At 36.3% G+C, this 15,404-nt stretch overlaps 1 protein-coding gene across 2 annotated transcripts; it reads left to right on the top strand.

Annotated features, from left to right (window-relative positions):
* The first annotated feature begins 4,942 nt into the window (after positions 1 to 4,942).
* LOC103934149 lies at positions 4,943 to 14,395 on the top strand. Of its 2 annotated transcripts, XM_009343864.3 has the most exons (27): positions 4,943 to 5,083; positions 5,252 to 5,480; positions 5,652 to 5,761; positions 7,028 to 7,144; positions 7,264 to 7,410; positions 7,544 to 8,217; positions 8,358 to 8,479; positions 8,609 to 8,700; positions 8,888 to 9,113; positions 9,233 to 9,302; positions 9,978 to 10,126; positions 10,224 to 10,297; positions 10,391 to 10,564; positions 10,649 to 10,720; positions 11,150 to 11,254; positions 11,338 to 11,427; positions 11,670 to 11,745; positions 11,850 to 11,946; positions 12,029 to 12,098; positions 12,232 to 12,411; positions 12,534 to 12,656; positions 12,745 to 12,828; positions 13,079 to 13,263; positions 13,363 to 13,501; positions 13,629 to 13,688; positions 13,769 to 13,873; positions 13,979 to 14,395. In XM_009343864.3, the coding sequence occupies exons 1-27, from the start codon at positions 5,006 to 5,008 to the stop codon at positions 14,090 to 14,092; spliced, it is 3,762 nt and encodes a 1,253-aa protein (XP_009342139.2). In that variant the 5' UTR covers positions 4,943 to 5,005; the 3' UTR covers positions 14,093 to 14,395. The 2 variants fall into 2 exon arrangements, with proteins under 2 accessions (XP_009342139.2, XP_009342142.2); XM_009343867.3 differs by lacking the exon at positions 7,028 to 7,144.
* Positions 14,396 to 15,404: the final 1,009 nt, after the last annotated feature.

Genomic DNA, 15,404 nt, shown 5'->3' with positions numbered 1-15,404 from the left:
CTGTCAATAGCGGTTGAACTGCTCTTTGTTTGTTTGCATTTGAAAGATAACGTTTGGGAATGAAGGAATAAAATTGGGTTGTTGGCAGAGAGCAGAGTTTTGTTGTTTCTTGGTCTCTACGTGTTATCATTTGCTCCCTCTTATTCCTCATCTGCAAATGGATGGCCATAACTCTGTTCCTTCTAGGTTTAGGGTTAGGGTTTTGATTTATCCACCAAAGGTCTATTCCACCTTCTACATTGATCCGATGCTTAGTTTATATACCACCAAAGTTCAAGTCAATATCGTATGTAACATGACGTGACAGTATTATCAGATGATTGTTGCCCAAACATCAACAATTAATGCGTCTATGTAAAATTAACAAGATGATATTAGAGTGATATTCATATCAAAAAATTACTCATTATATCGAGTTGAATTCAATTATTCAATGTACTAGCTAGAGAACCATTTCATTTTCAGTTACAGGGACGGGCCATGTGAGTCTGTCAGTTGATTGGGTTAGGGTACAATGTTGGTGGCCGACATTGGTTGAGTGTGGACGGACAAGAACAACTAGGCTTGAGTTGTTAGGCCTGATGGTATTCACCGGCCCAATCTCCTGAACCCATCTTAAGAGCAGGTCATGCATGCAAACGACAAAAGTTTCATTTGAAAGTGCTTTTCAAATGACCGCAAGTGTTTTTTATGATAGTACTTTTAGAATCAATCCTTAATAAGAATAAAAGTAAATCTTAGAAAAACACTTGAAGTGTTTTTGAAATCCAAAAATATTTAAAGACTTAAAGTGTTTTTGGAACCCAAAAACACTTTTACTAAACACGCTAGTAACATTGTGTGACAATGTAACGAACATACTAAAATTATGTGTATTTGTGTATCAAAGTAAAATATATTCGCCTATAGTATATACTATTAGTTCCCGACTCAAAAGTTCTCCTAACTTATTGTCATTAGTAACTAAGTACAGTCTAGTATATTTCTCTACGCTTATAAGTTGAAAAGTTTTGAATCCGAATCATATGGATAACGAGTTTGATATGCAATCTATTATTGTTGGTCAATTGTATGTCAGCCATAGTCCATAGACACCATAAAATATGATATTGTTATATAAAACACAATTATGACTTATCTGTTAATTGGCTATGCTTGTTCCAATTGCACATCGTAATACAAACTAACTCATTAAGTTTCATTTGATAAATATATCGTATATAATTTTTGGATTTTGTTCTTGTGTTAGAAATGGAAGGGATGTACATGTGAGAAACGGGATATAGAATATGAATAGTAGGATCCAATTTAGTATCACTTCATTCAATATTTTGTTATCATTTACTCTTTCATTAACCCTTTTCGTCGTATACTTTTTTTTGATAAAAATAATTATCAAACCAGTCTTACATTTCACGACGTAGTTTGTTTATGTCCGAAAAAAGCTTGAAAATGGAGAGTAAGATTCGACTAGTGTGGAGACAATTAACAATTAGATATTTGGTGAGGCACATGAGATTGGCTTTTGCCAAATGATTAAAGCTAATCGTCAAAAACAAAAACCTAAATTCATGATCAAATCTGCGTGATCCTTACCCACTTTCTAAGGTCCATGTATTTTATGCTAATTATTACTATTAGAAGCGGAAGAATTCGAAATTATTATAATAAATTAAAAGTGAGAGAGTTTTGAACTCAAAACACATGATTATAAACTCAACACATGAATATGTAATTCACAGATCATAATAACTAGATCAACCTTGAATACTTCCACATTTCCATCAACATCGTGAATGCATATGGAACACTGCTTTGACTCCTTATAATTAAATAACTGATACGTACATGGAGTCGATGAATTAAAAGCATATAAAGAAGAAATTTCGTTCGAAAATCATGAACTAGCCTAACATACAAGGAGACAAGACATAGAATCGTGGCCATATGACCTTAAACTCTTGCGGGCGAGTGCACATATTCTTCTTCTATTTAGTATTTACAGCCTTGCACTAGTTGGTAACTTGGTATGACAAGAAACCAAGTTGCCTGCATATTTTTATTTGTGGAACTTCCTCAATTTTTTTTCATGGTATTAGAGCAAGTTGCTTCTATATGAAACCCAACGACCATCGTACTTCATGTCATCCGATTTGTATTATCTATGTGTTAGGCTTGACAATTCGTAACACGTGAGGAGGCGTGTTGAGAGTATTGATCCCAAATTGGAAAAAGAAAGGACCTTGCATGAACTTATAAGTAATTGAGCTACTTCTTATATTGTCAATTGGTTTTACGGTTGAACTTCAATTTTCTTCATGAAGATTTGTAAAACTGAATGAATAATATTATTGATAGCACAAAGTGCGATTATATACACGTGTATACTTGACGTACAAGAGACAATAACTTAATACACAAGAAATAAAACTATGAAAGGATTCCTAAAACTAAAGAGAGTTGGATTCAAGGCAATCAAGAATTAGGCGAGTAAGACTATACATGCGGGTTTTAGTAGTTAAGCTACTATGTAGTCTCCCTTCCTTCCACTCATAGCAGTTGGAAGGAACCGAATGCATGTTTACTTAAAATAAAAAAAAATAAAAAAAATGAAGGAATCGGAAAACTAAAAAGGAGAAACTTACACTTTTTCAATTTCTTACTTGTAAGTAAACACATGGAAAAATTAAGAATTGAAATAATTCTCATACCTATATTTTAGTAAACGCAAAAAACTAAGGAACCAAATTATTTCAATTCATATTCCTTGTAACTAAACATGACCCAAATTTTCCACATGAAACGCCCCTCGTCCCCCTAAAACCCACTAACCAAACCAAATAAAACAATCTTAAAAAAGAAGAGGAGAAATTAAATGGGAAGTCTTCCGAATCATGTACAAAAAGAAGGTGAGAAATTAAATGGAAGGCTATCCGAATCATGTACAAACACTGTCGATCCGTGCAAAATTCATGAAGTTTGGTTGATCAATTTAATCAGTTGATGTTTGGTTTGGCATGTTGGATTGTACTTGGTTGGAGCTAGTTGCAGCACATACTTATCACTTGGAGATTTTTTATGGTAAAAATATTTGGATACTTTGGAGTATTCAGTATTTTCGGTATTTTAATTGTTAAATTTAGATTTTGAATTTGTATATAAAAATTTAATAGTTAAAACACTATGAGTATTCGCCATTCTGCTTGTGATCTTGTCAACATAAACTGCAATTTGGCAAGTACAAAATTACACCAATTTTGCATCAACAAAACAACAGTAAAAGGTCATCAATAAATTTATTGTGTAATTCATAAGTGCCAGAAATCGAACACATGATGTAACTGGTAAAGTACAAGTCCGAAATTCGTTCACAATCATTGGACAATCCATGGTTGTTGAATTGTGAATAATTAGGCTTCCAATTCGAAGTAGTAAATGGTAATTCATCTTACCGATAAATGGAAAATCTTTCACTTGAAAATCCCATGCAAATTGTTATGGAAAATCTTTCTTCTTTATAAATAAAGCCAAAAACCTCTTTTGGGGTCAGTAGCTTCACTAAAATTTTTTGAACAAAAATGCTCTCAAAGCAAAAAATTTCAAAAGCAACCCAAAATAATGCACCAAAGAATGTAGGGGTATTTTTGTCACATCTCAGCCCAGACCCCATCATATCTCGGCCTCGACTCCACCATAGCACGATATTTTCTGCTTTGAGCTCTAACCACGCCATCACGACTTTGTTTCTGGGAACTCAGACGAGAACTTCCGAATGGGTCAGCCATCATGGGAGTGCTTTCGCACGCTACTCGCTTAATTTCGGAGTTCTGATGGAATCTGAAACCAATGAGCTCTCAAAATGCCTCGTGCTAGGTAGAGATGAAAATATACATATAAAGCTTACAGGATCTACTTCCTTGGGCGATGTGGGATGTAATAATTTTTGTTATTTTAATAGTATTTTTTTAATAATTAATTCTTTTTGTACAATTTTTTTTAATTAGTACCTCACAATTGTTTAATAATGTGATTCCATCAGTTGTTCATTAAATATTATTTTATCTATTTTTAAACACGTTCAAAACATCTTAAGAAGCGTGTAATGCCGGTTATAAAAAAATCTTTCGCACGTGCATAATAATGTGATTAAATTGGTTGTCAAATGATTGTTTTTTTTTTTTTTTTTAACAAGCGATATTATCTACACTAAGGGGAGGGGGTGAGTGTAGCCTCATAATGGGTTATCAATAATGTGATTCAATCAGATTATTAAATATTATTTTCTCTATTCTTAATGAAAATTCAATAGAATGTAGATAAAATTGAAAGACCGATCTTATTATGTGAATTCAACTGCTTTGATTGGTTTGTGAGAGGTTTTTTCTCACATGATCTAATATTATTATTTATTTCAAATATTTGATTTTTATTTTATCAATTCACATATATAAATACATTTAAAACGTGTAAGTCACGTATAACATACCGTAATTCAAAAAATATCTTCAGCACGTACGTGAGCACATGCATATACATAATCCGAAATGCAAATGTCTCCTAACTCCAAAAGCCGATATCTTGAATAATTATGAAACGTTTCGATATCGAGAGTCAGAAACTTGAGTTAGCAGCTCTCTCTCTCACTCTCTCTCTCTCTCTCTCTCTCTCTTTCTCTCTATAGCTAGTTAAGCTATCTAAATACAAATAAAATTACAAACATTTTCAAACCGGAACCAAAACACAAAAGGCTTCGTCGCTTCCACCACCGCTTTCATTACTTTCCCCCATTTGTCCTCATCTCTCTCTTTCTCTCTCTCTCTAGAAACCTTATAAAACCAGGGAAAGAGAATCGAAAATAAACAAATTAAAAAGCTCAAACTTCTTTTCCGATAACTAATAATAATAATCCCTTCAATCATTCATCCTTTCTACATCTTCTCTCTACCTTGTTTGGATCAGAGACGAAGACCCAGCTCCAACTCGAACGAAAAGCGCCAACTTTACCATGGTTGAAACCAGGCGCAGCTCCTCTTCCAAACGCGCCCTATCGGCCTCCCCTCCTCCCAACCCCAAACGCTCAAAGGTTCGTTCTTTTCCATTTCAATTCAATTCAATTACTTTTTGCAGAAATGGGTTTTCCGGGTATTTGAATTTTGCGTTGCATGTGGGATTTCGGGTTGAAAGATTTGATCTTTTTGTTCATTTGGGGATTCCCAATTGCTTGATTGATCGGTTAATATTGAAATCCTAGGCGTCTGATGCTTCGTCGGCGAACAACGGAGTTAGGAGTGGGCCGCCGGCGGAGCCTTTGGGTCCGATTAAGGAATCTGGGTCCCAATCACCGGAACTTGAGCTCCGACCCTCTGATCCGCCGACCACTGATTCGTTGAAGGCAAGTAACGGCTCTGATGCCACCGCGCTGGAGAGATCCCCCGATGCCGTACCGGAAGGCGAGGCCTTGGTTTCGCCGCAGCCTTTGGGTACCAATCTTTGCTCTCTATCTCCTTGCATGTCTTTTTTTTTTTTTTTTTTTTTTTATGTATTTGTATGTGGGTTTTAATTGCATGGATACGTTGGGTTTAGGGTTTGAATTTTGGTTTATGTTGGGGTTTTGGGTTTGATTTCGAATTTCGGTTGTTGGGGGTTCTCAGGGGAAACTGCAGTCCGTGCGGGTTTGAAGCGGGCTAAGAAGCTTCCAAAGAAGACTGCAAAGTCGAATTCGAAATCTGCTTGGGGAATGCTTATTTCGCAGTGCTCAAAGGTGTGTTTTGTTGCTTATTTTCTCCATGTCATTTGTTATCATTGGTTTCTTTGATCCACAAAACAGAATTTGTTGGTTATGTTAATATAAAGACTGTAGAAGATATAAAATTTGATTATGTTATGCTTGAAACTCTTTGTTTTGCTAAAAGAGATGACTTTATCACATTCTTATATCTAGGTAATGATATCTTATTTCGGGTATATCCTTTCAATCAGTTGGACAGATATCTTAGCTAGTGTTAGGTTTTGTTACATGCAGTACAACGTGACACAGAGTAGCTGGGTGAGTGGGCAAGTTTTCCTCAAGAGTGATGGAATGATGGATTAAATTGTCTTAGGAGAGGGCCAAAACAGTGTTTAGGGTGGCTTGTAATTGTATGACAACCAAGAATGTGTAATTCATTGAGTACTATGCCTCCGTCAACACCTACAAGCAGTCATATTGCGTCCATCAGTCCTCACAATAGAAATCCGGTTGTTATATTCACTGTTAGGGTAGATATTGATGGTTCAAGATATCTCTCTTATTCTTCCCTACTTCATATTTGAGCTTAGATATCTCTCTTTTATACTTTTGTGAACGAAGGCAGTTTAGCATACCTAAGTTCAATATGAAGTACGATTGTAGGAAAGAATATGAAGTACCAGTCTCCATTTGTCAATATGACGATATCATACATTGCTTTTTCATGCCTTCAACGTGGACCGTAGTACTCTTCAGTGGTTCCTTATAGGTAACTTTCTAGTTGTGAGGATCTCATTAACATTGTTGTTGGAGTGCATTCAGTAAAAATAGTCAATGATTATATTGGATTATTTAGGGCATGTCTGGTGATCTTTATGTTTTTGGTTTTTCAGCACCTTTTTACTTTTTTACCAGTAAAGGAACAATGTGCGGGAGAAAGGGGGAGAAGGGTGAATGGGGATGGTGTGAGGGAGGAGGAAATATGAAAGAGAATGTACCATTCAATATACATTCATTTCTTCCAGCTCTTTTCTACCACCCTTTGTCATCCCTCATTTCTCCCATATCTTTCATCTCTATGCCTTTTTATTTATAGAAAAACATTGTATAAAATAGCTAGGTGCCAAAGAAGTGTTTCTTTTGCATTTTCTGTGGCTCATTGTGTGCTTTGAATGTTATCAAGTAGCAAGTTACTGAATTTTTTATATATATTTTTATTGAGGAATGATTCTTACTTGGTCAAGGTGTCCTCTTGTTATTTTAATCTAATTATATGTTTGTTTCTAATGCCTTTTCCAGAACCCGCACCTGTTCATTTGTGATACTGTTTTCACTGTTGGTCAAAGTCGTGAGTGCCATTTATGTATTAAAGATCCATCCATTAGTACTACTTTGTGTAAACTGAAACATGTTAAGGTATTTCTTTCATATAGCTTCTTCATAAATCTTGACTGGTTATATTTATTGAACTGGGGTTTGTGAAAAGCTGCTCTTGACTGATATATTTTCTTTTCAAATAATTTGTTTTTGAATAGCGTGAAGGTTTGTCCACTGCAGAACTAGAAATTATAGGCGGTGACAGTGATGTTCAGGTGAATGAGAAGACTTATCAAAGGGATACGAAGGTAATTCTTAATGGAGGTGATGAGGTTGTATTCAGCTCGTCTGGAAGACATGCATATGTATCCTTTTCGCTGTAGTACCATCTAGAGTATAGTAATTATGACATATAATGTTCTCTGTTGCACTTCAGCCCTTCCCTCAACCTAATGCTATGTCTTGTATTGTTCAATTGATTCCATAACCTTGAATCAGATTTTCCAGCCGCTGACAAATGACAATAATATAGCTGCTCAGGGCATTCCTTCAATTAGCATTATAGAAACCCAGAATGCTCCAGTTAATGGGATGCATATGGAGGCAAGATCAGGAGACCCCTCTGCTGTTGATGGGGCATCAATATTAGCGTCAATGTCAAATGTGCCAAATGACTTGTCACTACTTCCAGAACCTGCTAAAGCTGGTGACGAGCTGCAACAAGATGCAGAGATGACTTCTCTTCCTTCTGCCAGTCGAGATTCAGATGACTGTACTCCAGACATTGTGATGAAGGAGAGTACTAACGTTAATGATCAGGTTTCAGGTGATAAAGATATTGTTCAGTACCCTGACACTGCAAAAGAAAACTCCAATCTTGATAGTGTTGCATTGGATATGAATATTGAAACCAGGAAGGTCTCTGGGGCAACTCATGAACTAAGGCCACTCCTTCGTATGTTTGGCGGTTCTTCTAGTACCGATTTTGACTTAACTGGCAGCATTTCTAAAATACTTGACGAGCAAAGGGAAATCGGAGAGCTTCTTCACAATCTTGACCCTCCAATGTTGATATCAACTAGGCGACAAGCATTTAAAGAAAAACTACAACAAGGAATTCTAAGTCCTGATGATATTGATGTCTCCTTTGAAAGTTTCCCATATTACCTAAGGTGCAGCATTTGCCTATTATGTCGATTAGATCTTCATATAATACTGAATTAACTTCCCTAATTGTAATTTGTCCATATTTAGTTGGACTCTTATTGGTAAATTCTTCACTCAGACCTTTACTCATTTTGCATTTTTACAGTGAAACAACAAAGAAGGTTTTGATTGCATCCACCCACCCAAATTTGAAATGTAGTAAGTTTGGAAAGTACTTTTCATCACTACCTACTGGGAGCCCGCGCATATTATTATCTGGTCCAGCAGGTACGTCTACCATGTTATGGTTGGTGATGCTTATAATTCTGTGGTTGATGATGCTTGTAAATTCTGAAATTTTATGTTTGCTTTTCCTTGTTAATTCATTATGTTTTTATTTTAATAATTCTTTTGTAGGTTCTGAGATATATCAGGAGACCTTGGCAAAGGCACTTGCGAAACATTTTGGTGCTAGATTACTAATTGTAGATTCTCTTCTCCTGCCTGGTGTATGTTCCTTAATTTCCCCATTTGATCCTTTTTTAACTTTAATCTTCTTTGCTTACAAGCATATATTCTCCTTCTGTTGTTTCTGGTCTTCGTTTCTCTAGCAGATTTTCTTTGTCATTTCAGGAATTCAAGTTTAGAATTGTGGATTTTTCTTTTAAATATTTCTTGAAATATACTTCTTAATAGGTTCAGGCACCACCGCCCAAGGATTCTGATTCTGTTAAAGAAGTACCAAGGCCTGAAAGAGTTTCCATTTTTGCGAAACGAGCAGCTCATGCTGCTGGGTTCAAGCACAAGAAACCAACCTCTAGTGTTGAGGCTGAAATTACTGGTGGATCCACTGTGAGTTCTCAGGCACTGCCAAAACAGGAGACTTCTACTGCATCATCCAGAGGCATTACATTTAAACAAGGCATGATATTTGTTCTTAGAGTGTCGAACGTTCAGTGGATTTCTTATTGGTTTATTGATCCAGAATTATAACTTAACACTATCTTTCTTTGATGTGCTGACCCTTATCGATCTATCCAGGTGACAAGGTCAAATTTGTGGGTGCCATATCTTCTGGTCCTCTGCAGTTGCAGAGTTGTCCTCTTCTAAGGTACTCGATTTGCACTGATGGTATAAAATGTTACATGTCTGAGTAATTTGATATTCGTAAGTGGCATTTGTATATATCATTTTCTGAATTAAGAAGAGGGTTTGGTGCCTCAATGTTTGATGTGGCATCTCTTTGTAACTTCCATCTTCTCTCTTCCTTTTATTTCATCTTTACTTAATTGTGTAACTGCAGAATTAATTACTAGTTCATTGTGGCACCTAAGTTGAGAGAAATGATGCTGGTGGAACAAACAGTTAAAAAATATTCTTCTATGGCAATGCCTTGGCAAGTAATTACGAGCTGCCAAAGGCACTTGATATGTGATAAGTTGGTTCATATGAAATTGATTCTCAGCTCCCATGCCAGTTTGTGGCAAGTTTTCGTAGCAGTCCTTGTTCAAATAGTCCTTTAACAGTTGTTTTACTTGGATTTATAAAAGTATGTCTTCCACAAAACTCCTTGCACTTCAGAATTTTGAATTTGTTGGATGAAGGGTTTCTTTCTTTTATTTGGAAATTTTTACAAATTTCTTTAATATGATTGCCACTATATAAACTTTCTAATGAGTTTGAAATGGAAGAGGAAAAATAGTGCATGGGAAAAACAACAGTTAGCATGCTGTATGAATTTCATGGATCATTGATTGGAAAGTGATTTTGGTTCTAAATTTTGCAGGGGACCATCATATGGTTGTCGAGGCAAAGTTGTTCTTGCTTTTGAAGAAAATGAGGCTGCAAAAATTGGGGTTAGATTTGATAAATCAATACCAGATGGCAATGATCTTGGTGGTCTATGTGAAGAGGATCGTGGCTTTTTTTGTTCTGGTGATTTCTGATGTCATGAGTTCTTCCTGTTAGTGCATGATTTTGCTTTATTTCACTTTCTGTATTTTTCTGTTAATAATTAATATTTACTATGCAGCTAGTCATTTACTTCCCTTGGATGTTTCTGGAGGTGATGATATTGACAAGCTTGCTATTGGTGAACTTCTTGAGGTACAATCACCTATACTATAGCAAGTTTGCCCTTTACTATACCAATATAGTTGCAGTTAATCTGGTATTAATATCTGCACCAAACTTGTGCAGGTGGCATCCCATGAGAGTAAAAGTCTTCCCTTGATAGTGTTTTTGAAAGATATAGAAAAGGTTATGGCAGGTAACCCAGATGCATATAGTGTCTTGAAGTGTAAGCTTGAAAACTTGCCAGAGAATGTTGTTGTGATTGGCTCTCATACCCAGTTGGACACTCGCAAGGAGAAGGTAAAAGGCTGAGGATTTTATCAGTTAGCTGATTTTGAACTCATTCTTGTAGTTTGACATTAAAGCATTATTTTATGTTTGCAGTCCCATCCTGGTAGCCTTTTGTTCACGAAATTCGGCTTCAACCAAACGGCTTTGCTTGATCTTGCTTTTCCGGTATGTGAGTTGCCATTATATTTTCCATTTTGTTTTTCTTGGTGGCATATAATGCTAATTCAAGTTTTATCCACTCATATCTGCATCTATAATCATGCTGATTCTGTAACTGTATTCTCATCTGATTAATTTAATTCTTAAATCTGTTTCCTGGTTGATTTATATTGAATTCTGTCTCACCCTTTCTCTTGCAACCGTACACAAATTCCCCAAGGTCAATTGAAACGGTGATGAGGGGGCTTTGTTCACTTTGAAATATAAATTCAACCATATTTTCTCATCAGTTAGGATCACATCTGTATCAGTGCACTTTTTTTTTTCCAGCAGGGAGTCTGGAATTTGTCGTCAATGTTTATCACTAGTTGTTACCCTCTTGTTCATAGATGGTACTTTCCTTCTTAAAATGACACATTTATTGGTTGTGTTCAGGATAACCTTGGTGGTAGGCTGCATGATAGGAGCAAAGAAACTCCTAAAACTATGAAGCAACTCTCTCGGATTTTCCCCAACAAAGTGACCATACAGCTGCCCCAGGTAATCAGCCTTTTTTTCTTGTATGGTCATTGTGCTACTTGTTATTGCTTGAAAGAGGTAATATTTGTCGGCTATCCTGGCAGGATGAAACTTTACTTTCAGACTGGAAGCAGCAGTTGGAGCGTGATGTTGAAACTTTGAAAGCCCAGTCAAATATTGTTACCATTCGCTCAGTAAGTACATCTGATCACATATGCTATTTGTTCCTATTGTTCTTTCTCTTAAATATGTTTCTCATGTATACTGTTCTTACACCCTCTTGCGAACTTATTAAATCACAAGGAATTGAAGATTGATGCATATGTGCTTGCTAACAGCATATGCAGCGTGATCACATCTGCATCTTAGTGGCTAATGTAGTGTTTACTGCTGTCAATGCTATTCCTGTATATTTACATAAGGCTGATGCTTTCAGGTTCTTAACCGAGTTGCTGTGGATTGCCCTGACCTTGAAAGTCTCTGCATTAATGATCTAGCGCTTGCAACTGAAAGTGTGTTTTCTTGAACTCAAATTTTGTAGTGCATAACATTTTGCAGGGAATGCTGACTTAAATATTCACTTATGCAGTTCATTGTATAATCTTTTCTTTAACAGGTGTTGAGAAAGTAGTAGGCTGGGCTATTAGTCACCATCTTATGCATTGTTCGGACGCTTTAGTTAAAGATGACAAACTTGTTATTTCTACTGAAAGGTTGTACTATTTCTTAGGACAGTAGTTTAAACATACGGTCTATTATGTTTTCTAATCATATTTTATGATTCTATGCTTACAGCCTTAAGGATGGACTAAACATTCTACAAGGCGTTCAAAATGAAAACAAGAGCATAAAGAAATCACTTAAGGTATGTTGATTATTCTGATGTCATACCATAAATGCCTTGCTTCCGACTTTCTGAAGATGAAACATAAACTAGTTTTTCTATGATCAAGAATTTAAGTGCATATTGTATTGGATTTAACTCCATGATTTTTCAGGATGTGGTTACCGGAAACGAATTTGAGAAAAAACTTCTTGTTGATGTTATTCCACCGAGCGATATTGGGGTTAGTTTTGATGACATCGGGGCCTTGGAAAATGTGAAGGACACCCTAAAGGAGTTGGTGATGCTTCCTCTTCAGAGGCCTGAATTGTTTAGCAAAGGACAGTTGACTAAGGTACAAACATGACATACTTTTCGCTTCTCTGTCTTTCATTCTCCCCTGCGGAAAGTGAAACAGTACTACGTTGGTTCTTGTCTTTCATATTTCTCTTCTGATTACCGTTACTTCTTCTACAGCCTTGCAAAGGAATCTTGCTATTTGGTCCTCCGGGTACTGGAAAAACTATGCTTGCAAAGGCTGTTGCAACTGAAGCTGGTGCAAACTTTATTAACATATCAATGTCAAGTATTACTTCAAAGGTATTTTTGCATATTATCGTGGTGGTTGGATGTTTGTTTTGTGACATCTCTTGAATCCATATGACACCTTTTAACATTTTTTTTGCAGTGGTTTGGGGAAGGAGAGAAGTACGTTAAAGCAGTGTTCTCCTTAGCTAGTAAAATTGCCCCTAGCGTCATTTTTGTTGATGAGGTTGGTTCAATGCATCCATATATTTGCGCTATGTTCAGGGAACTTCTTATTTCTTCTCTTCCCTTGAGTTTTCTCGAATCGGAAAATGATATTTATACAAGGAGTTTTCTGGAACTGTTTTACAAGCTCACATGATGGGCTATGCAAGAGACCATGTCAGTTTATGAAAGTTTTTATAGAATCCTTTGTTCATGCGGTTTCACTCAATTTTATTCCTGTGCAAATTAATTTTTTATGGTTACCATTGTAGGTTGACAGCATGTTAGGAAGACGTGAAAATCCTGGGGAACATGAAGCTATGCGTAAAATGAAAAATGAGTTCATGGTGAACTGGGATGGTTTGCGTACAAAGGATAAAGAACGTGTATTGGTACTTGCTGCTACTAATAGGCCTTTTGACCTTGATGAGGCCGTTATTAGGCGGCTTCCAAGGAGGTAAAATCGCTGGTTTGATTGTTCTGCTGCTACTGCATCTGTTATATGTCAGTGCAAGTATCATTGACTTCCTGTGTACAAAATTAATTTGATGTGCAGATTGATGGTGAACTTGCCAGATGCCCAGAACAGAGAGAAAATACTGAGAGTTATATTAGCCAAAGAAGATTTGGAACCTGACGTTGATTTGGAAGCAGTTGCAAACCTTACGGATGGGTATTCAGGAAGTGACTTAAAGGTTGCCGACTAATTTTTCTGAAACCTATCCATGCTGCTTACGAACGTAGTTTTATTTTAATGGTTATATTCTATGTAGTTTTGAATATTTGTGTAATCGGTTGTGTCCCCATTTGTTGTGCTTGCAGAATCTGTGTGTTGCTGCAGCTCACCTCCCCATTAGGGAAATTTTAGAGAAAGAGAAAAAGGTTGGTTTGCAGTGTATTTTTGGTTTTTGAATTCGAAGTGGTGTGCTACAACTAAGTAGCTCTTTCTCCGCATATCGCAGGAGAGAAGTTTAGCTTTGGCGGAGAACAGACCTGTACCCGAGTTATACTGTAGTACTGACATTCGTCCTTTGAAGATGGAGGACTTTAAACATGCACATGAGCAGGTACTTTGCGATCTACTATTACTATTTGTTGTAGTATTCTGTGGTGGTCGGAAGCGTTCAGTTGTGTTTCGGAGCTTTGCCGGTCTAATATCGAACTCCATGCAGGTATGTGCAAGTGTGTCATCAGAGTCGACAAATATGAACGAGCTCCTCCAATGGAATGACCTATATGGCGAAGGCGGATCAAGAAAGAAGACGTCTCTCAGTTATTTTATGTAGAATAGGTATTTTTTTCGGTGTACAGAAGTTCTTTGTTCTGTTTATTCTTCCTTATCGAGCTTATAAGGCGTGGCAAGAGATAATCCATGGAAAATCCCGGCGAAGGTCACGCCCCCATTTGTATGATATATATAGGTTTTCTCTTCTTCATTTTCGCCCGTTTCGATTTATATTTTAACTTATCAGTTAGGAATGTCGTTCCAAATGACTTCTCTCTTTGTTATGGGTCCTCCTTTTGCCTGTACGTACTAACTGATAAGTGGAAAACATTTTGCAATGTTCTAATATTTGCTTATTTGTGTCGGTTGGTGTACGGAATAGCGATGTTTAGATTGCTTGAATAGGTCCTGCTTTTGTTAACCAAATGTAGGGAGAATTATTAACAATCTGAACGCTTGAATCGGCGACTGAAGAAGCCGGCAAGTTGGGTGGGTGAATAGCCTTCACTTGCTCTTTTTGCTCTATACAATTTGCATGGAAGCTTTAGTTGGGTTCCAACTTTACACAAACTAAGGGTTTCGACCGATTTCTCATTTACATGAGTCGAGGGTTCGGATTTTCTGTTTTTAGGCTCCGGACACTAGATTCGAAGAGGATTCAAATTTCAATTTTGTGTTCAATCAACAGAATCCAAACAACCAAAACAAAGTTGAAACCAAACGAAACTAAGTTCCTAACATCAACGTGATTATCCCGTGAGTTAAGTTGGCACGAGCAATGTGTCGGTCTCCATCCCTCAGATGTATAAGTTAGTATCGGACTTATTCATATAAGATATTTCACTTATATCTTTACTAATTAATAAAACACTCATTGTCAACCAAAATCTTATGAAATTACCAGTTCAACCTTCTAATTAAAACAGAACATGAATAAGAAATATGGGATATAAATATAATTTCACACAACCAAATTTGCTGTTTTTTTTTTCAAAGTCTCACTTACCTGTAATCCTAACATATCTTTAATTAAAAAAAAAAAAAAAAGAAAAATTCACACATTTTGTGCATGCCTATATGCTAGTGTGAATAAAAAAAACAAACAAAAAAATCCATGTCAGCATGTAGCACTGATAAATAGGGAGGTATGCTCTCTATTTATGTGGTCACGATTAAGACACGTCAATATTTTATATTCTTATTACTTTTTGTTTTATTATTTCTATAAAAAATTAATATAAAATATTAACGTAATTTAACCGTGACCACACATCATACGACATAAAGGAGCACAGAAATGGAAGGCAGACAATCCACGTCCTGATAAATTGACGAAGGGTGTACGGTTGTGCAGATAGCTGACTCAGACTGCG

The sequence above is a fragment of a genome, unplaced genomic scaffold, assembly GCF_019419815.1.
Source record: "Pyrus x bretschneideri cultivar Hongxiangsu unplaced genomic scaffold, Pyrus_bretschneideri_v1 Contig23, whole genome shotgun sequence".
NCBI classification, from domain to species: domain Eukaryota; kingdom Viridiplantae; phylum Streptophyta; class Magnoliopsida; order Rosales; family Rosaceae; genus Pyrus; species Pyrus x bretschneideri.
The sequence above is the reverse complement of the archived record's forward strand: the minus strand, read 5'-3'. Positions and strand labels throughout refer to the sequence as shown.